At 43.3% G+C, this 21,575-nt stretch overlaps 1 protein-coding gene across 2 annotated transcripts in view; it reads left to right on the plus strand.

Annotated features, from left to right (window-relative positions):
• Window positions 1-234: 234 nt before the first annotated feature.
• The window catches only part of DGKH (diacylglycerol kinase eta), a 163,968-nt gene continuing 142,627 nt past the window's right edge, over window positions 235-21,575 (plus strand). For both annotated transcript variants that reach the window (XM_061457285.1, XM_061457286.1), the window contains exons 1-2: window positions 235-829; window positions 7,826-8,008. In XM_061457285.1, coding sequence (XP_061313269.1) covers window positions 773-829; window positions 7,826-8,008 — 240 coding nt within the window. In that variant the 5' untranslated portion in view covers window positions 235-772. The remainder of the gene's footprint in view (window positions 830-7,825; window positions 8,009-21,575) is intronic.

The raw sequence follows: 21,575 nt of genomic DNA on the forward strand, positions 1-21,575 counted from the left end.
GACCATCCGGCACCTCTGTGAAGGAAAGCGGCTGCCCGAGGAGCGTTAACGTGTGGAACCCCGCTCTCAGAGCCCTCCTGCGGGGCACTGAGGGCTGCCCCAGCACCAGGTCCTGACCTTGACGCCTCCTGGCTCCAGAGAGAACTCAGCTCGGAAGCAAAGTGATGCGCAAAGGGACCCCGCTCTCCGCCCCGCATCGAGGAGGGCCGGGGAAGAGGAAAGGATGCATAACCCCGTGGGGTGTCAGCGGCCCCGGCGCACCGAGGGGGCTTCCCCCCATCCTCGCCCGCCGGCCCCGCTGCGCAGACAGCCGAAGCGGCTGTAAACCGGCTTATGCTCAAGGCGATTTTCTCGTAATCGGTCGGGCTTCCCGGGGCGGGGCGGGTTGGGTTGCGTCGGGTCGGGGGACCGGGGAGCCCCCGTGGCGGCGGCGAGGAGGGCTCGGGCCGCGCACCGGAGGACGCGGTGACGATGTGAGCGGCGCGGCAGCTGCGGGCCGGCTCCCCCGGGAGCGGGGCTGAGCCCGGGGGCCGTGGGAGGGAGAAGAGCCGGGCGGGGAGGGAGGGAGGGAGGGAGGGAGCGAGGAAGGAGGGGGCCTGGACGGGGCCGGGGGAGAAAAAGGGAGGAGCGGGGAGGGGGGAGGAGAGCGGCGCTGGGGACGCGCTGCCGGACCGAGGAGCGGCAGCGGCAGGAGGGAAGCGCAGCCCCGCGTAACCTGCGCTGCTGCCAGCCGGCGCTCTCCGCGCGGAGGTCGGGGACCTGCTGCGGGGGGATGGAGCAGCATGGGTACCCTTCCTATAGCGCCCGCAGCCCCGCCTGGGAGGAACTGGTAGGTACATGCGTGCCTCGCAGTTGCACAGGCATTTCCTACCCTTTTTCCTGCCTGCATTGTTCAGCCGGGGGGTCTGGCTGTCATCCTTATCTGTGCTCCCCCCGCCACCCCCCGTCCCTTCGCTTCTTCCGACCACGCTCCGCGGCAGCGCCCGGCCGCTGGCTTCCGTCCCTTCCCCGCCGGGACGGGGGCTCGGAACCTTTCCTCCCCACCGTGTCTGGCTGTTTGTTGGCGGGCTCGCCCCTCAGGGGGACGGGGTGTTCATCGGCCTTTCTGAGTTCCACTGCCAGGGTGGAAAGCCTTGGGTTAGCACCGAGAGCCTTGCCTCAACTTTGCCGGGGGCGGGGAGGTTGTATGTTGATACCGTTAAACGCCTTCTCTTAGCGCAGCAAAAGCGAAGTCCAGCGTCGGGAGGCAGTTTCCAGAACGAGACACTTCTTTTCCCCTTCTTCTTCTGTAGCCAGGTTGGGGATCACTCATGTCACAGCAGCAAAGCAGGCCAGGGCTGGGGTCCCCCGCTGCCATCCTTATTTTTGGAATGCGGGAAGGGAGGGGAGCGCCCGAACTGGCCAGGAGGAAAGCTGCGGTGCAGCGGCTTTGTGGTTTGTTTAAGCAAGTCGGAGACCCTCCTTCAAGCTGAAGGAAATCATGTCACCAGCATCCTCAGCCAGCGATAAAATCAGATTTCCCTTTTCAGGGCTGTCTGGTCCTGCTCTTGGGCTTTTCTCCATTGTGCAAACACACACACACACATCAGGCAGGGACAGCTAAAAATAGGCTCTGGGTAGCTGCTTGGGAGATTTCAGGCTATCTGAAAGGTCAAGGCTAGGTTGTTTCTGGCCCTGAACTTGGTGAGGTGACGTGAAGCATGGACCCATGCCACTGCCAGTCTCCTCTTTAGACGGCTGTGCCATGTTTTGCTAACTCGTTACGCTGGTCTAGGGGCCCTGGTTTTACTTGTAAACCCAGTTTTAAAGAGCAACTGCGTGAAAGCTGTACTTTGTCTCAGTGTGCTCATCCCCAGGAAAGCAGCAGCCCAGCCCTGGAAATACCCAGGGTGAACTAGGTTCACCCCCTTCCCTGTAAGGATTTGTAGCCCTCCCAAGTACATTTTTACGAGCCTCATTTTTGTTGTGAAGTTGAACATCCCCCTTCATTGCCCTCTGCAGTCCTCCAGCCCCAAAGCTGCTGCCGGAGATGCAGCTGTGATAGGGAAAACAGCTGTATGCGTGTTCCGGTAACATGCAGCTGACACCGAAAGGATCAGGCAAGGGAAACCCGAGATTTTTGCCTGGAGAGATGAAGACATTGTGGGAGGAAGGCAGCAAAGCTGATTCCCGCGAATGCGTTATCCTATTAAACAGTGACATTTAAATTGGCTGCCGTCATCTGAAAGTCAGCTGAAACTTGGGAGGCTGATGGATTGCAGCCCCTCCACTTGGAAATGTGGTATCCTGGCTGAAGCATCCAAACCCATTACCTTCTGTGCACAGGGCTCAGATAAACAAGGAGCACATCTTTTTCTCCATTTCCCCCTCCCCCAGTAAGCACCGGGATTTGGGTCATGTTTATCATTTCATTGCTGCATTTGTTAGAGTACATCCATGAATGCAGTTTTAGTGTTAACCACTGTACTCATTTCCTTTACAAGACTCTAATTTCAGCTAAACCACTCAATCCTATACCTGGTAACCTGCTGGTAAAATACACAGTCTTTGTGGCAAAAGCCGCATCATTCTTTGTATCCACTCGTGAGCAGGCTTTTTATTATAATGGGGGCAAAGGAGGTGAAGAACTGCATGATGAAGGGAAAAACAAAAGTGCCCAGAACTCTCCCTCACTCTCAAAACACAGAAAAAGAGTAACAGGACAGAAGCACTATCTATTGCAGGTTTTGAGTCTGTGCAAGCTCGTTACCTATGCAAATTGTCAGAAGTCATTGGGAGGTGCTCTTCCTGTAGCTGCTCTGAGAAATACATGACGGACATCAAATGGAGCCACGACTTCTCCTTTGCCTGTCAGGGCTGGACTTGTCTGTGTGCAGTTTCAGATTTCTATAAAATCCTTTCTTTAACTCGCAGCTCACTTTGAACGGAAAACTCTTCCTGACTCCACTGAGTCGCCATTAGATCCTCCATGATGGAGTTAATAAAAGTAACAAAAATGTAAGGCTCATCCTGCATTCTTCTAAGAGAGATTCAGTGGCTTTGTACTCAAAATACATGTAATATATGTTTTACAAAGGTCTACACCTGACATTCACATGAGACCTGAGTCTTGAGTTTAACTTTCCCTTGAAATGTATAGATGGGTCCTAACACATTTGCAAAATGATGCTTTATTTTGACAACCTCCACTGGTTTACACCTTTTCACTCTGAAGCGTATGTTTTTGTAATCTACAGATTACAGGATTGCCTTGGCTACTCCTGAAACAGCCATCAGCGACGTAGTTACTCTCTTTAACATTGGTATGCATACATTTTGCTGAATTTTGGCATCCCCTTTGGTAAGGAAGCAGAGAAAGAATAACACGGCTAACTTGATCTACAGAGGGAGTTCAGACAGGCAGGTCTGAAACTAATTTGCTCAGTGTGGGGAGCCCAGCTAAAAAGTACAGTTATCACCAACCACTGAAATTAGAAAAGATCGAATAAAAACTTCAGCATCATGAACACTGTTAACCTGACACAGATACTACTATTAATCCACTTTTTGAGGTAGAGGGAAAAAAAAATATTGCCCTTCAGTTTATTGATTCCAAAGTGACCTAGAGAAAAAGTGGTAAATACGCTTGTTGCAAAGGGAAACAATAGTAGAGCTGGAATAATTTATGTTCCTGGAATCAACTAATGCGTTAGTCTGCATTATAATCTCCAGTGCAGCTAGAGTGCATGTGTATTTGGATTCTTTTCTAGATTGCATATGCATTTTAGCAACACATATTCTATTATTGGAACTGGATGTGGTTGAGTTAAAACGTTCTCACAGTGCATATATATACCCAGCACTTCTGGATTCTTTGAATTTAAAGGGCAGATCATTAGCTGATACCAATTGGCATAGCACAAATGATGTTAGTGGAGCTGTTTTGTATCAGTTGCCATCTCCCTTTAAATGCCAACACTTCTTTACGCTTTTCACCAGGTTCTCTTGCTTCAGTTAGGAAACTAAAGGTAATTACTAAGAAGCATGGAATTGAGTATATTAAATGAAAGATGTAGCACATGCTAAAAACATTTTGTGTTTTTAATGGTTGCATATATAGCCCCGTATTCTTCAAAAGCCTGTCTCACAGAAGTCTAATGGTACCATTTGCACTACAATAATCATAGCTGAATATTCACTGAGCTGAAATGTACTATTCAATATTTCTCATATTGAGTGTGACAGAGATCACCTAGGAGAATTTCAGCTGTGAGATGAAGGGATGGAAGTCAAGTTGGCAGTCCTTACTAAGGCGAAGTTACCATGGCTATCTTAAGCAGTTTTATCCGGGTAAAGGTTGGAACTGGACCCTGATTATCTAACTACTAATACCTCTAAAAAGAAAAAGAAGTGGAAACAGTGAGATCTTTAAAACCGTCTTTGTGCACAGCAGCATGTGTTTGTAGAAACAACTTCCTATGCTGAGGTGAACGAATAACTCAGCTACTTTCAGGAACGCTTAATGCCTGGTTCCTTCATCTTGAAGAACTCACAGATGACTGTGGATTTTAGAGCCTGTAATTACACAGATTCCACTATGTACTTCACAGAAACCATATTCTCATTGCAGGACATCTCTTATCATTTGCAGATTTAGGTTATTACTACTCACATTTAGGTTATTACTACTGAAATCTTCACATTAGGTGACCTGAAAGAACATTTCCTAGTACTTCTTTTTTTTTCATTGCATTCTGAAGTTTATTGAGATAGGATGAAAGTGACGTTCTTGGAAGTGAAAGGCTGGTGCATCCTCTCCTCGTAATCCAATTCTTGTGTTTGGTCAGTCAGGAGAGAGGAAAATCACAACAGGGTAGCCCATGTGAGAATCCATGATGCCCTCTGTGAGGTGCAGAGACTGTGCAGAAGCCAGGGCTGTTAGCTAAGCTCTGAAAGGGAACAGAAGTTGAAGAACTGTGTTTATTGCTCGTTTCACCTACAGATATTCTTTTGCCAGCTTTTACGTATTTGAGATGAAATCTAGTGAAGAAAGTTTGAGCTGGCTCTACAGATACCTGAGGAGATCTCCAACTCCTCTGCTGGCATTGTAATAGCCGCTGGATGTCACAGGAGCTGTTACATATAAGAACCAAATTAGTAACTTTGTTAATGTTCGAGGCCAGGTTGGATGGGGCTTTGAGCAACCTGGTCTAGTGGAAGGTGTCCCTGCGTGTGGCAGGAGGGTTAGAACTTGATGATTTTTAAGGTCCCTACCAACTCAAACCATTCTATGATTTTACTTTTCCACCTAATAATGATGAAACAATGCATTCACATCCATTCCTAAATGGTCCAATGTTTGCTGGTATTAAAGACAAGTTTTTAAATTAGTGTAACCACTTGTGAAAGCAGTTTGAAAACAAACCAGATTAGTGTCTTCCTCTGGAAAATACTGGTGCTGTGCATTTATGATTCCAAAACTTCAGTGGAAGGCTGTATTTTGGAAATACACTTTAACCACCTACTGTTTTTAGGATCAAGGTCTGAATATATAGGGAACAAGCAATCAGATATTATTTTATTGAAAAAAAAACCACCACAACCCAAACCCAAATGCTTAAACATACACATTTTGGGTCATCAATGGAGTCACCTTCATGATCCCCCTGAATTCAAACATCGTAATCCCAAATTATGCACCTCAGTATTTCACTGTCTGTGTGTGCCTTTCCCTCGTACTCTCTCATCACACGTTTTTGACTGAATTTAGGAAGGTATTCTTCATGGGTGAAATGATCACTTGTAACCACGAAACGAAGTTTTGCACGTAACTTCGCCCAGGATCCTAGTCCTGTGACACAAACATATAGCAGTCGCATGCACAACAACACAACTAGTGTTGTTCAGCTAGTGCTGTTTAATTCAGTGGAATTAAATGGATTACTCAGTCTTGCTGATATTCTGTTAGCATTAAGTGTTCCTCAAATCACAGTCATGGTTACACGTAATACATGTTAGTATGAATTAGAAAACCTGTCTTTTTGTCCTCTTGCAATGTTCAATTGCCATTTACCTTCAGAAGACTCAAGGAATTGCAGTGAGATGTTTTCTGGCGTAATTTGCTGTTCCTGAAATTAAGGTGCAGAAGAGAAGGAAGGGAGGGTGGAAAGAACAAGTATCCGTAAACATTGCTTTTAACCTTTCTTCCCAGCTGTGTCCTAGATTAATTCACTGAGAGCAGTACAGACTTGTGCTTGCCCAAGTTTGATCCCATGTTTTTGAAAAATGAGAACTCTCCCTCAGGTGAAGAGTGAGACAAGACAAGAATCATCCCTTAGTTTCACAATTAGCCTGTAAGGAGAAGGGATGATATGAAAACTTCATCTGTTTAGACATGTGGTACTGATGGTAGGATTTAGGCCCTATTGTTATTCTAATAGAGATTATAGGTAATATGGTCAGAATGCATTTAAAATATACTTTAATGCATATTTTATTTTTTTTAATCTATTTTTTGCCATGTTTTAAAATATAACTTAGTAGTTAAGTGATCCTATGCGAAGCAGAATCACATTTGAAGTACCTGGTGCAGTAACACAGTACTAAGCCACAAGACCTGCATGGCTTCATGGAAATATTTAATTTTCATTATTGTGAATAAAAGTCTCAATAGAAGAGATGGAATACTCTGGTTTGTATGAAATTCAGGTGGTAGCAAGGTGTCTACCGTGTAGGATAGATTGTACACTAGGGGTTTTTGTTTCTCATTAACTGCCTTGTATTTAGGTACTGCAGCATTCTATTAGCATATTAAGAGATGTCAGTTCCCTTTCTAGAAATATAAATAGAATTGTGGGGATATGGAAGCCACAAGTATTGATTGCTTTCTTATGTTTAATCCGGTCCATGCAGCTAGGAGCTGTGTGTTTTATTTAGTATTGCTGTGATTTAAATGCTTATTTTGAACACTTGACTACATACAAACCACAATCATTTCGAAGTCCCACAATTCAGAACATGTGGTGACATTTCAAGATCGTGTGTGCTGCCAGATCTGAGATTAAAAGGGAAAACTGACCCTTTCTTTCCCCAAAAGGCTCCTCTTTTACAAAGACAAAAAGAAAAAAAAAAAAAAAGAACGGAGTAAGAAGAAAATTAAAACTAATAGGAGAAAATAACTGGAAAGCAATGCGTGCATTTGACAGAACTGCCCAGTGCTTTGACGGGGAAGGATGCCACGGGATGGACAGGTGGGAGGCACAGATGAGGAGGAGCCCATCGGTTTAGATGCCGTCCACCCAGCCCCCAGAGATGTGCTGTGGTCCCACGGGAGAGCTGCACGGTCCGCGGCCGGACAGCGGATGGGCAGCCCTCCCGCCCTCAGAGCTGGCGGGTTTCCCGTGCTGCCGTGGAACGATTAGGACTCGGCTTCCCCCTCTGAGCCACGCGGGGCTCGGTTCCGTGGGGACGCCCGGGCAGGTGCGGGGGGACCCTCGCCAGCTTCGCCCCTCAGCCTCGCCCCGCCGCTCACCTGCGGCGCGCCCACCTTCACCCCGAGACGAGCCACGGCCACGGCCCCCGGACCCGGCGGCGCCCCAGCCCCTGCGAGCGGGCAGCGGCGGGAAGTGGCCCTTCCCCGCCAGAGGGGGGCGGCGGAAGATGGCGGCCGGGCGGTCCGCTCGCCTCCGCCAGCACCGGGCTCCGTCCCCTCCACCGCCGCCTCCGTCCCCTCCTCTCCGCACCGCCTCTTTCCCCACCCTCCCGCACCGCCTCCTCCTCCTCCCCGGGGAGGGGAGCGGCAGCGGCTGCCCTGGCTGAGCCGGGCTCGTGTGCTCTCTCTCGGCAGGAGTCCGGGAAGATGGCCGGGGCCGAATCAGGGATGAGCGGTGCCGGGATCCCGCAGCAGCCCCAGCCTCAGGCCCCGGCGGCGGCGGGGCCCGCGGACGAGTCGTCGGACAGCGAAGGGGAGCACGAGGGCCCCCAGAAACTCATCCGGAAAGTGTCCACCTCGGGCCAGATCCGCAGCAAGGTAAGGGCGGCAGGACCCGGCGAGCCCCGCTGCCTCCGGGGCAACTTTCTCCATCCCCGTGCTACGGCGAGGCCAGCCTGGAGCCGGGGCCAGCCGTTGCATCCCGCCCGCATCCCCGGTAGCTGCGGCGGGCGGGGGGGCCGGGGGGTGAGGCAGCCGTGCCTCTTCCTTCCTTCCCTCTCTTCCCTCTCCCCTCCTCCCCGTCCAGCTGTTGCGTCCACATCTGTCCCCGGCTGGCAGGAAGAGCCCCCGGGGCGGCGGGGCTCCGCGGGGCCGGAGGGGAAGCCGCCTGCCCCTGCAGCCGCCCTGCCCTGCCCGGCGTCCTGGGTGTGGGGGGAAGCGGCGGGCTGCCTCCCTCCGGCTCCTCTTCCTCGGCGGCGGGCACCGCTGCCGCAGGGATCCCGCCCTCCCTTCCCACGGCGTTTCAGCGAGCCCGTGCTCACCAACTTTCCTTCCCCACATCCCCGTCTTCTCCCCTCCCCTCTCCGGTCCCAGGGGGCCGCCGCCGTGTGCGCCGGCAGCCAGCCCGTGGTGGTACATCGGACTCCCGTTTGGGAGCGGGAGTGGCGCCAAGGAGGGAAACGCGGTTTCCAGTTTGAAAGGCACCTCGCGGGACGGGAGTGAAACTTCTATTCCAGCTCGCTCGTGGGGCTGGATGCATAAAGCAGCTGCCAAAATTTCGGGTTATTGAAGGTTTTGGCTGCCGGGGTCATCCTGGTGGAATTAACTTTTTGATGGATGGTGTGTTTACATCACGGTTTGTTGTTTTTTTTTTTTTTTTCTGGGAAAATGAACTTAAGCAAGCCTGCTTTTAGGAGTATAAAAATATCTAGACCTGACTTACTTTCTGTGGGAAGGATCCCGTGACTTTCTACAGAGCGTGGTCCATACTCAGAGATGGGGTCTGCACAAAGCCGCACTGGGCAGTGCTTAGGGGTGCAGCGGCATCAAGATGAAGGATTTTGCTGCTAAGTGTCTGGTTGTGAGGGGCAAAGTGACTCCATGCAGGCCCAGGCAGATCACACTTACACTTTGATTTCTAGACAATAGATCTTGTGGTGTTGTTTCCTTTACAAAGCACCCATGAAAGTTAGTAAGGATGTGTTTGTGGAGTCTGGTCAGATTGGTGCTGTTCTTCCCTTGAGCTTTTGCTTCACACACTACATCCAAAAGGCAGCCACTTTGAAACATAAAGCATCAGTTGTTAAACAGGAGCATTGTCCCATTATGTGAGGTGGCAAACAATTTTTTCCTCAAACCTAAACAAAACATGTCGTGCCATTTTGTTGCTAAATGTTAATTTTGCTTTTGTGAATGAAGGCCTGGCTAAAGGTTACTATAGTAAATAATATATTATTTACTATACTACTGCATCGTGTTGAAAACTTTGTCCTGCACAACCTTTCAGCTTTAATACCACTTCTGTGTGGTGGTCTTAAGAATGTTTTAAAAGTGACAGAAGGTGATGCTTTACTGTCTGTGGTGATGGTAGGTGTATTTGAGGTTCAACTCTCACAAAGGTTGATTGCGTATCAAAGGTTGATACACACCGACTATTCCTACCAACCGTAACAGGTTGGTGGGATATTCTCTATTGGATGGCTGGGAATGAAAGCAAAGCCTGAAGTTCTAAGACAGGTCTGCACGTCATGCTTTTGTTTATCTTCATTTGCATCTCAGTTCTATTTCTGTAAATCAGGTATATATAGGAAAAAATGTGTGCTGACACAATTTGAGTCATAAAATGCTGCTTTGCTGGTTGCAATTTACACTAATATGCAACTCCAGATATAAACATCTTTCTTTCAATTTAATTAAAAGTGATATATCTTTGTTAAAGATGAGACCCATGTTAAATAATTCAAGAGCACTTTATTTTATAACTCATGATGCATTATTTAAAAGTAGCTATATTTAGACAGACAACTCCCATTTAGTTTAAGGGTGTTGTGTGTTTCGCTGTTGTAGTAGTTGGTGATCAGTGGTTACATGAAACCACTAGAGCAAGGAACATCAGGGAGCTGCTCTTTTACCCAGCTAGTCCCTTTCATTCAAATTAGATTTGTTAAGCTTCGCTTACTCAGTGAATGTGTTTTTAAGCTAAGGTTTTAATTAAATGGATTGAGTTTGTCTTACAGCTAAGAACAGACTTTTGAAAGAACCCAAGAGGTGTATGTTACATTTATCACTGATGCTTGTGGGCCGTTTAACACTGTGCTATTTTTCTCTGGGGGTTGCTTATATACTTACTTGAAGCATGTCAGCAACGTGGTATCGATTCCTTAGCTCAGAACTATACCCAAAAGTCTCTGCTGGTAATTGTTTTTATTTTACTTAAGGAAGAAGTTATTTTTAGGTGTTTTGGTACAGTTGATCATTTGTGAAAGCTACCATATGGTCCTACTTTGCAGATAGAATCATTCAGGAGTAGATTTTTTTTAATGTGTATAATAAGATTTAGCAAATGTATGTATAAGAGCAAACTGCTTTCGCTAGCACAAACATAAGTCTAAGGATTTCTAATACCTGTAGTGTTCAAAGTGAGTTTTTAAGCTTTGCCCTCTTCTTCCTGCATAAAACCAATTAATTATTTGGCCAAGGGCAGGGGGTAAAAAACAGAATGGGAAAATGAAAGAATACTATACTGGGAGATGTAATTACACTGAAGTTCATTGTTTGTTTGTGACATGCTAATCATATTCTCACAGTTCTACTTAGAAGTCAGTTTTACCATAGCTTGCCCACGATGAGTCGTAACTTCCTCTGCAAACTGCTCGACTGACTTAAGTGGAACAACTTATACAGTAAATCACTATGAGAAATGGATGAATGTCAGGGCCAGACATTTAGGTAGCTTCTATTATGGGTGTATTTTCAGTTCATGCATATATATTCCTCGCATTTTTAGAGTACTTTAAAGGCATGTCTGTGTCAAAACATTTCCATTACTAATTTCCCTGAATAGAAAACTTGAAGATCAACATGTTTTGGTGTCTGTAAACCTGAGGAGAGAACAAATCTTAGTGCAGAGGACTAAACTATTGTTTGGGCCAGCACCTTGTTTTACCTAGCTACCTGTTTGCTCAAGCCCCGTACATGGTTACAGAGCCACACTGTACCAGGAGGTGTCTGTAGGGGAGTCAGGACCAAAATTAGTTAGCACTTTTGGGAGATTAAAGCCAGCATCTTTAAACCTCACGCTGGAAGCTATTGCATCTGTGGAGCTTGTGTGTGTTCTCTGGAGGAAATACAAGGGAATAGACAGGTGGCAGGTACCCTGTGAAGTTTGAGCAGTTTTGAGACAAAATCCCCCAATGGAGAGCATTGAAATGATTCTTGACTGGATGATACTTATGCACCATTTCCCCCCACTGTGGGAGACCCGAGTCTTTCATATATAAAAAGCGTCTTGGTAAAAACCATTTTTGTAATATGTATTTTGTTTTTATGAGGACTTTGGAAAACTGTACTCGGGCAGTTTTGATGCAGTATATATGATGATGTAGAGTGTTGTACTGTGGATTGAAGATGATGTGGAAAGTTCTCTGTGTGTCTCCGTTAAACTTGGCTTCTTAACTTTTAAAGACACTGGTTAAGACGGGCAGGGTTGGTGATGTCTTAAATGAAACAGATGGCTTCAGTTCTTGGGGCTACAGCTCAAAAACTCTGCCTGTCATCAACTGGCTTCTAGTTTCTTTAAAGTTAATCACTTTAGTGCAAAGTACATTCCTTAAAAAGATGGTCTTACTTCAGTTCTTTATATCTGGAACCTGTTGAGAAGGGAAGGTTCAAATTAGAGCAGACACTTTCTCTCTTTAAATTCTGCTCATCTTGGGGATGAGCACAAGATTAAATATGAAATAGTCCCTGGATATTTGGGTGTCGTCAGATGAGCACAGTTACTGTTCCTACTCTTGTTTTGAGTACTGTCTGCTAAAAAGTGCATATGAAGAATAGAACTTTCATCACTGACCTGGCTTCCTACTTCAATGGGTCCATGTGCAGTTAATGGGAAAGCTCTGCTGGATATGTGTTTTGCTCTCAAATCTGCAATTTGGTGTCTGGCCTGTGTTTATTTTTGGATGAAGCAGACATTCTGGAGCAGAAAGTGTAAATCAGGAAATGCAAGAAAATATGGTGTATTGAGCAAGATAAATACAATGTATCTGGGAGGATGCTTTCTTACTCTCTTTCACCCCAGTGTTTTTTGTTAATAATAAAATTACTGTAACATGGAAGATGTTCAGAAACATAAGTATGTTAAAATTAGTGGAGATAATACAGTGTTATTTAGTTAAATGGCAAGAGTTGTTACTGGAATTATCTTATCTGAGGCCTTAATGTATTTTTTAAGTGATCCTAAATCATTATGGAGTAATAAAAGTAAATTAATTAAATTCCCCACTGTGTTTTTATTGACCATAGTGGATAGCACCAGCCATTTAGGAACTGAGCCTTCAAAAAAGTTTCTAACCTCTTCCATATGGTGGCATTTGACAGTGCCAAGTCCCAATAGTCACTTCCTGTTTGTTTCTAGTATACATTTCTATCCGATTACTATAGCTTGTTAATTCACGTAAATGTAAAGTGCTGTGGTTGATACTAGCAGTAGACTTAAAGAACATCATTCTCTGCAATGTAATATGCTTTTACTACCTTTGATAGTTCCTGATTTACTGAGCTAAATAGTGGTTGATTCTTTTCTGCTTAAGAAGACATGATTTTTATGCACCAGAAGTTCTCGGGAAAATGCTGCAGTAGCAGTTAACCCTGAAAGGGAGCCTTTACATGCATGAGGATTGTCTGAACCTGCACAGCTTCAAAACATATTGTAATCTTGTGATTTATTCTGCAGCTGCAGCAACATGTGTAGTGTCAGTAAGCTTTATTATTATGTTTGTACAGCATGGGGCAGAACTAAAGTGCCCAAGTGTGTAGCAGTTGCCCTCAAGATCTTGGCACCTGGCAGTGCCCACAGAAGAGGTTGAAGGGTGCTGCTGCATATCTGTCTTCAGTATTCATATTTTCTATCATTTTTGGTCTGCAATTGAATTAGTTGTACTGTATATACATCCTTAGTAAAATTTTTCACCAACTTTTCTTTTTCCCCCAACTGTTGTAAAATCTGGCAAATTTAATTCCCTCCCCACATCCTGGGGATTTTAACCTATGTTTTAAGTGAACTAGCCAGAATCAGTTCATCACTCTATGTTTGTGATACATGGAGACACACATACTTATGCACAGAACAATATATTTAATGCTTCATATATATATATATTATTGAGTTCTAGAGGATGCCTTGAGAAAGCTAACCAGTTTTTAGTGTGAAATGGTGTGCAATATTTGTTCCTTCTCATACTTGCTGTTTACCAATATAAGCTTTCAAAAAAGGGTCAATTAATGGAAAATTCCAGCCAAAGACATGGTAGTTTGGGGAAGTTAAAAATGACTGGACTGAATGTGATACATAGAATCAAGCAGGGTTAGAATGGAAAGAGTTAGCTATTTAAGGCACAGTGGTCATTACCGCTCCACATGCTGACACATGTTTGTATAAAACTGAAATGAAATCTGCTAAGGCATTTTAGTGATGCACGTATTGGCAAAGCTTAACTTGCTAGCTAAGTACCAGAAAGGAGGAGCTTGTAACGTTTTTAAGTAGATATACACAAGCAGGTCTTCAAAGGTAGTGTTGGTTTTAATGCTTTTCTTTTTTCCCCCTAGAATCTTTGACGGGTTAATGCTATTTTGCAGTGAAGATAACATGATTTTTTTAAATTAATTATTTTATTTTTTTTTAACGTCCAGCCAGCTGGTGAGCTGTGAATGTGGGAAAAAAAGAGAAGATAATCGCACTCTCATATTTAATATAAGAGATTTTGATTGTTTTGTATTTTGTTCCAAGAAGCTGGGGAATGCTTTTTCTGCCAGAAAAGATCAGGTGAAACACATTGATCTTATTGTGTAGTTTACAGAGAATTTGTTTGTTTTTTTTTTAAGAAGCACAGGAAGAGACTAATTCAAGGATAAATGACAACTCGAAATCCCTTTCTGAGATATCTTATCTTGTGAACTTCTTGCATGCGGCCCTGAAGACACATAATGGCATGCCAGAGCGCAAGGAAGGACTATTCTATAGCTGGGTCTTCATCCATGTAAGGCTATATAGATAATCTGTGGACATTTTGAATTGTTTCCAGCAGTTACATCAGAATCCAAGGTGCAAGACGTATGAGTGCTGTATGAGTGCTGTATGACTAGCTGGGCTAGCCAAGTTAGTTTGGATTCTGTAGCAGAATATGTAGAATTACAGTGATTTTGTAATTGAAGTAGTGATCAAAAGCGTAGTCTGTCTGGCTGTCGCAAAGCCGTTATCTGAAGAGGAGTATTCATAGAATCATAGAATGGTTTGGGTTGGAAGGGAACTTAAAGATCATCTAGTTCCAACCCCCCTGACATGGGCAGGGACACCTTTCACTAGACCAGGTTGCTCAAAGCCCCCTCCAGCCTGGTTTAAACACTTTAATGGGTGGGGACATCCTCTTGACTAGCTGAAGACAATAAAAGGCAGCTTAGACCAGTGTTTCTGCTCTGGAAACACACCATAAGGCTACTAGAAAAAAACAAACCAAACTAAAACCAACCAAGCAACCAACCAACCAAACAAAAAACCCAAACAAACAAACAGAAAAACCCAACCCAGAACAAAAATCCCCGAATGCCAAACAATGTTACTGTCATTTCCTTTGAACTCTGACCAACCATGCTTCTGGTAAGTGATCTGTAGAACAATATATACAGTCTGGAGACCTCAAAATCTAAGTGCAGCCAGAAGGTAATGTATTTTTTTATGTGAATTCATTGAAGCTCAGAATATGGAGTTTTGGGTAAACACGAATACTCAGTCATTCTGATGTTTTGGATATTTTACTCTAATATGGATAATTAAGATACAGTTTGGAGTCGTGAAGGTAGGTCAGTAGCTCACTTGCAGAGGAACCACACGACCAATATTTTGTTTGCTTGTTTTTGAAATTCTGTATAGTTTTTTGTTACATAGGTGAATGTGACGTTAGAGAGTTTTCGACAGTATGGCTAGCTTTGTTCATTTATTTCAATTTGATACTTTGGTGCCTGGACTGTGCCTTTTCTGAAGAGAGAGAACTCTTCCTTTTACCTTTGTATTTGCCACCTTCTTACTGTTTTATCCTTTTCCTTCCTGCCTCCAAAAAATAAGTTGTGTTCTCCAAAATCTTCTTTTAAAAACCTAAGAACAGGCTACTAAATAACAGTGTGGTAACCACAGCTCTGCTATACCAAGTTCAAGCCACAACTCTCAATTTCCTAACAATGGCAAAAAAACCCACAAAGCCTAGCTTGGGGGCAACCATAACTTACATCTTTCACATCACGGTAAAAAGAAAACTTGTTCTTTCTTAATGTAAAAATTGTATTTATCACAGCAAACAAGCTTAATGCTGACCCGAAAAAAAATATTATTTCATTGACATGCTAAAAATAAGACCACTGCAATAAATGCTATTTAAAATGAAATATGAAATTTATTCTATTAAAACATTTAAGCACATACTGAAACAGTTTAGTGGTCCTGTACACTTTTATATGATTAATTACTTCTTAAAATTAAGCCGCTGCTTAAGTGCTTGTTGGATGTGGGCCATACAAATTTTGTACATGAAGTCAGAATGTAGCTGACTTATAAAACTTTTACTGTGTAGGAATTATCCTGATATATTGCATAATTATGAAGAAAGGGCAGATAATCTTTTTTTCCAGCTAAGTTTTTCATTTGACTAATGTTCCTGCTTAGAAGCAAGTGGTGTTTCACCACTTAGATACTAAAAGCAGGATAACAAAAACCTGAGCTGTACTCCAGGGAGTGTTAACATTATTATAATGAATACGACAAGGTTTTATACTTGATGAGAATTTATTTGTTTATTAGATGGGTGGTGTGAGATTTATGATTATCTGAGCCATTAATTTCCTTGCCTTTAAATGTTTGGGGTTTGCAAATGGTGTGAGATCGTGCTACTTTATTGTCACTTAGCAACCTTAATAGGGTTTTGAAGCTGAGTAGTAGCGTGTGGGTGGTGAGTCTCCCTATGTATTTGCGGGGTGGGAAGCAACACGAGCCCCTCTGTGGGCAGCCTCTGAGAGGATTAATGTCCTGCCGACACCAGGGTCTTTCTAGATGTGCTTGCTGAGGAGGGCTGGCCGTGCCCTTGGTGTCGTTTTGCACTTCTGGCATAGTTCTGTGCTGGGAAGATCTGCCGAGGTTTTTCATGCCTGCAGAGATTTAAGTGGATCTAAAGGGCTGTCATGCTGCTCTGGTCAGTTATGTCCTGTTGTGTGGTTGCTTAAATTTAGCAATTGAGTCTGACTGGCTTCAGTTTGACAGCCGGTTGTCCTTATTGCTGCTGTGATGCTCTGGAGAGAAAGGGAGGTTGATGTCTTCCCAGCTCTTGGTGATAAGCATGGTTTGTTCTGGTTCAGCTAATGATGTCAGAAAGGGTCAGCATGGCTAACCAGCAGTCCCAGATGCTTGTTGGGCAGGGACTTCTTCCCTCCCTATGCACACTCTGTTGATCATGAGGACAGGCACATACTCCTGTGTTTGTTTTAATGCTCCCATAGAGACATCTTGCTTCTTGTTCTTGTCCTCCTGTCCTGTCTGCTGCTGTCATAGTTTCTTCAAGAATTTGAACAGAGAAAGGGTGACATCTCTTTTCATCCTGTGCCTCTGCAAGTTTGTCCCAATAATCCCCATAAAGAGAGGAACTGCCCTAGACCAAAAAGTTTGTTGGGGATGGAGTCATAAAGAGGGTGCAGATACATGAGGTTGCTCCTCTGAATGGTTTCACTCTGCACAGCCTCCTCCTTCAGTGGTTCTGATCTTGGGAGCAGATGGTTTACAGGGGAGCTATTGACTTGAAAACTAATGCACCCTTTTTTTCTGAATTTCAGCTGTTATTGTTGTATTTTTCCTGGTATCTCAGGGAGCTTCACGTGAGTTACTCTGCAGACAAACAATGGTTGGCCTCAGTCTCAGAGGTCTGTTAAACTGAAAAAAGAGAGAGCAGAAAGGGTAAGAGGGGGTTTGTGAGTCAAGGATCCGATCAGTGAAATAATATGGTGGTGTTCATAGTGTAAACAGTAATTATTTCAATTTTATATTAACTTGATATGTTTATAATATGTGGATTTTGCCTGGGAAGAATGCTGAGAGGATGCAGGTCTACAGCGCGGAGCTGGTGGGAGTAAGCTACTTGGGTGTGAGATGAAGAGCCGATGTTTTTGGTTAAACTTGAGCTTTTGAGGAAATAAAAAATACTTTTATCATTTACTCAGCTTCTCGTTATCACACAAAGTAAACAAGAATAACCTTCAAAGCCATCTATCTGGTGTTAAACTTGATTTTCTGTCCCATGAGTGAATGAACTTGTTTAAGCAGGCTTTGCATATAACCTAGAAATCTGCATTATAATGATTTGTAGGGGGAAACCAGAATGTTAGTAAACTCCTGCATGGTCTCAGCTGACTGTGACTTGTATTTTTGTTTTGTTTTGTTTTTTTCTTTATATGAATGAATGCTGGATTAATACACGTTTGCTGCTTAAGGAAGCAAAGAAAAGACTTTTATTTTTGCTGAGTTCATTGGTTAACATCTTATAGAGAGAACATGTTGATCATTGTGCCTCAAAACTATGTGCAGACAAAATAAAATTTGTACCTGAGACACCTTCCTACGTAGGCTGGTTGTCTCCAACCTTCCTCAGTCCACTGCAAATAAGCTTTCAAAAATTTAAAGGCAGTTATGCAAGTTAGGGTCTGTGTTTGTATCCTGTCTGCCAGATGACAACCGTTTTCCCTTGCCTTACTTGGTAATTTGATAAAATGAATTAAAAAAAATCCTCTGGGCTTCAGAGGGTTGTCATATTTCTATCTATGCACCTGATGCTGCATCACAAAACTCTGTTCTGCTGCTTCTTCAGCATTTCAAAGGAAAAGAAGTACAGAACTTCTGACAAGCTCTTGTCAAAAGCAAGCTATTAAATGTGCTGGCAATGTCAAGCTGTATGCTTAAAATCCCATCAGTGCTTTTGTGTATTATCTCATGTTACCTGGTGTTGCCAGGTAAATATAACTGCAGTGAATAGCTTTTTCTTTTCTTTTTTTTTTTTTTTTAAGAATTCATAATCTTTATTTCAGTTTCTTTAAGCTTTGCCTTTTTCCCTAGATCTGATTATGTGCACACTTCAGATGATCTTCCGTCTTGTATAAAGAGACCAGTGGTTCTGTGTGTGTATGTACATACGAGCCAATACTTTTTTTTTTGTTTGTTTGTTTTGCTTACACTATTTAGGGTTAAAAAAAAGTAATTAAAAAAATCAGGTTTTCCCTTGGTCACTTCGTGCTCCATTAAGGACAAGATAAAAGGAGTTAACATCACAGGTTCTGCTGCTTTCCCATCCTCATCATCCAGGGATCTGCTGCCAACAGTTTTAAAAGGGGCTCCTGTTTCAAGTTACCATTTGAATCCATGATAAACCTGTGTCCCTGCAAGGTTTTCTCACAGTGAGAAGTTGGCAACAACTGGGGAATCTTACATTTTTCTATTTGAGTTTAAAAAATAATAATAAGTAAGTCACAGCCAAGGCAAGGGGTAAATGAGCTTCTGCTGAATTTTACGTTAAGGTTGATTATACCTTTTCTTTGAAATATACACCGGGGTTATTTATAGCTAATCCACAGTTGAAATTGCTGTGTGTAGGTGTGAGAGGTTATAGAGAGGGGCTTTTTCTAGGAAAAAAAAATATTTATGGGAGTTGTTACAGAATCATAATAGAAATTTTGGTTGGAAGACATGCTGGGAAGCAACATTGGGTTGCCCAGGGCTAGATCTCCCTGAATGTCTTAGAGATTGCTAGAATATGGCTCCTAATTTATTTCAAATGAAGTATTCTGGTCTATCTCTTCCTTTTACGCAAGTGTTGAGGATAACCTCAGTCTGCTGAGGAAGATTTGTCAGTATTTATAGGCCTGGTTAAATACCTTCAGAAGAAAAAAACAAAAAATCTGGTCAATGTTACAACTTTAAGAAAGGTCTTAATAAAAGGAATGTGTCTTTCTCCCCCCCTTTCCCCCCTCATACCTTATAACATAAGGCAGGAGTGAAATGGTGTGGTTGCTGTCTATTTATAGATTCAGTAATGTGCCAGTGTACACTTATTATTCCTAATTAGGACTACTCTAAATAATGTTTTGTTTGCATTACAGACAAACCTATGTGATTGCAGATCAATGGCATGGAATCATGTCCTGCCTTATCAAGGTCTGAAGTCTTTCTCCTCTCTAAATAAAACTCCCTGGACTGATTGCTATTTTCAGATAGTCTCCCTACTATAGACATGATTTAATTGCTGTAAGAGCATTTGTGTACTGCTTTAGCTAAAATTTGAAAGCTAGAATTGTAAGAGGCACTCAGGGGAACTGGAAACTAAACTAAACTAAAATTTCCTATGAAACAAAATTGCAAGAAATTAAATTATTTCCACATTTTCTTTTGTTTCTATGTCATTCTGTATCATATTTGATGACCTAGAGTTTGACCGAGATGCAGTTGATCAAGTTGCAGTGCAGAGTGCCTGCAAAGTGCTGCACCATCTTCACCATTCTTCCCACATCACTGGATATAGCCAGTGGAGGTGAATCTGCAGCTTTTGCAGGTGGTGGCAGATGACTCAGAGGTCATGAGTACTGTACAAAAAAATACCCATCTACATGCAGCAAGGAAATGCTTGGCACAGGGAACTGATAAAATGTAGACTTCTTGGTCCTTGGTATACTTTTAATGCTTGCCCTCCTTTAAATTGTGTGTCATGGAAGTGATTATAAAACTCAAACTGTGCAGTTTGATTGCAAGACTGTATGAGCTCAAGCTTGGTCTGTGATTTTACTTGACCTTGGACCACTTAAACTTTGTCGATTGTTGCTAATACCACTAATCAGTTTTACCACAGCATTTGGCTTTGTAGAAGTACCACTTCCAATTCTTCTCCACAGGGTCTTACGCAGTGCTAAGCCTCTGATACTTGATGTGCGCAGAATTTTGTTGTGTAACGCAGAGAACTTCTGTGTTTTCTCTTTCATTGGAGAGATATGTAATGTAGCTTAAAAAGAAATTTATACTAAGCTGTATGACAGACATCATTTGCAGTATCCACAGGAAGGAAAAAAATAGTTGGTAGTGCTGAATTTTGCTTGAAAAAATTTTATCAGTGATTAAAACCTAAGAATTATGTGCAAGGCTGTATTAGAAACACATGTAGTAGAAGTTTTGTTCTCTAGGTAGCTACACAGTTTATAGAATGGTTATTCATCTTGATAGGTATAAATAGGGGAAAATGTTCTGACAGCTAAGGTTTAATGGGTGGCTTTTGTTTTAATTGCAAAATTACTTTATTTTTAGATGGAAAGGTTGAAAATCACTAGAAGTATCTTGTTAAGTCGTATAATAGGTTGAGTTTTTCTGTTCTTTAGAGCCTTCTAAATTTGACTGAATCTGCACTTAATTTTTACCCTAGGGATTAGAGGTTACAGGAGGAATTTCTATACATGCTATCTGAAAATTGCTTGTTCTCAGCTTTTTATTTTTTCCCCCTTAACAAGTTAAGAACATCATAGCATGTCTATTGCAGCTATCTCCTCTTATATATCGGCTGTGAAAGCTAATTCTAAACTGAAACAAGAATGTGGTCTTGATATTTTATTGCTTTGAGTTAATATGTAGAGAAAGCTCATTTGAGAGTATTCAGGAGTAAATGCTCCCATCATTGCCGTTTCTTGGCAACCTGTACCAGGTTTATTGCATATAGGCAAGCGGCTGCCTAAGCACTGGTGGGAGGTTTTCATCTTCCTTGTTATTTTCACGAGTTGCGTAGAGGAGAGTACGATTTGAAATGTCAGCATCCTGGGATTTGGACAATGTGGATGCTTAGTGTTCCTAAAAGCTTCCGTGCAAGAGAATGAAGGATGGAGAGGTCAGCCAGTGCATTTCATCAGTGCAGTTTAAATGGAGTGTCATGTGTGGGACAGCTTCCTTCTGAAGCTAGATCAAAGCAGAGGTAGAGCGGGTTGTTTGCCAACAGCAAAGTAACTTGGGACAGTTTTCTGGGCAATGTCTTGGAGACCTGGAACTACACATCCTAGTAAATGCTTAACTTGCCTGTCTCTTTTAGTGACCTCCAAGTCTTTTGTTTTGGCCTGGACATGGGCATAATGTTGCCAATGAATAGGACTGTTGTAGTTTCTAAGTGTGTCTTCGTGTTCCATCACAGCCAGCAGAGGCATAAATGAAAGCTCAATGGAGGAGAGGATGTTCAGTGAATCAGTAAGGAAGGATGTAGTACTTGATCCACTTCTGTGTAAACTTCTCTGGACAGAGAACCAGGCACAAAGAAATGAGGAGTATCTCTAGAATAGGAGGGAGAGTGTGTATGACTTAGTGCTTTGTGCAGTGTGCGTAGTACGCATGTAACCT

Source organism: Pezoporus flaviventris, unplaced genomic scaffold, assembly GCF_033815535.1.
Source record: "Pezoporus flaviventris isolate CSIRO_AGI_PZ_B2104156 unplaced genomic scaffold, CSIRO_AGI_Pfla_v1 ptg000025l, whole genome shotgun sequence".
Lineage (NCBI taxonomy): Eukaryota > Metazoa > Chordata > Aves > Psittaciformes > Psittacidae > Pezoporus > Pezoporus flaviventris.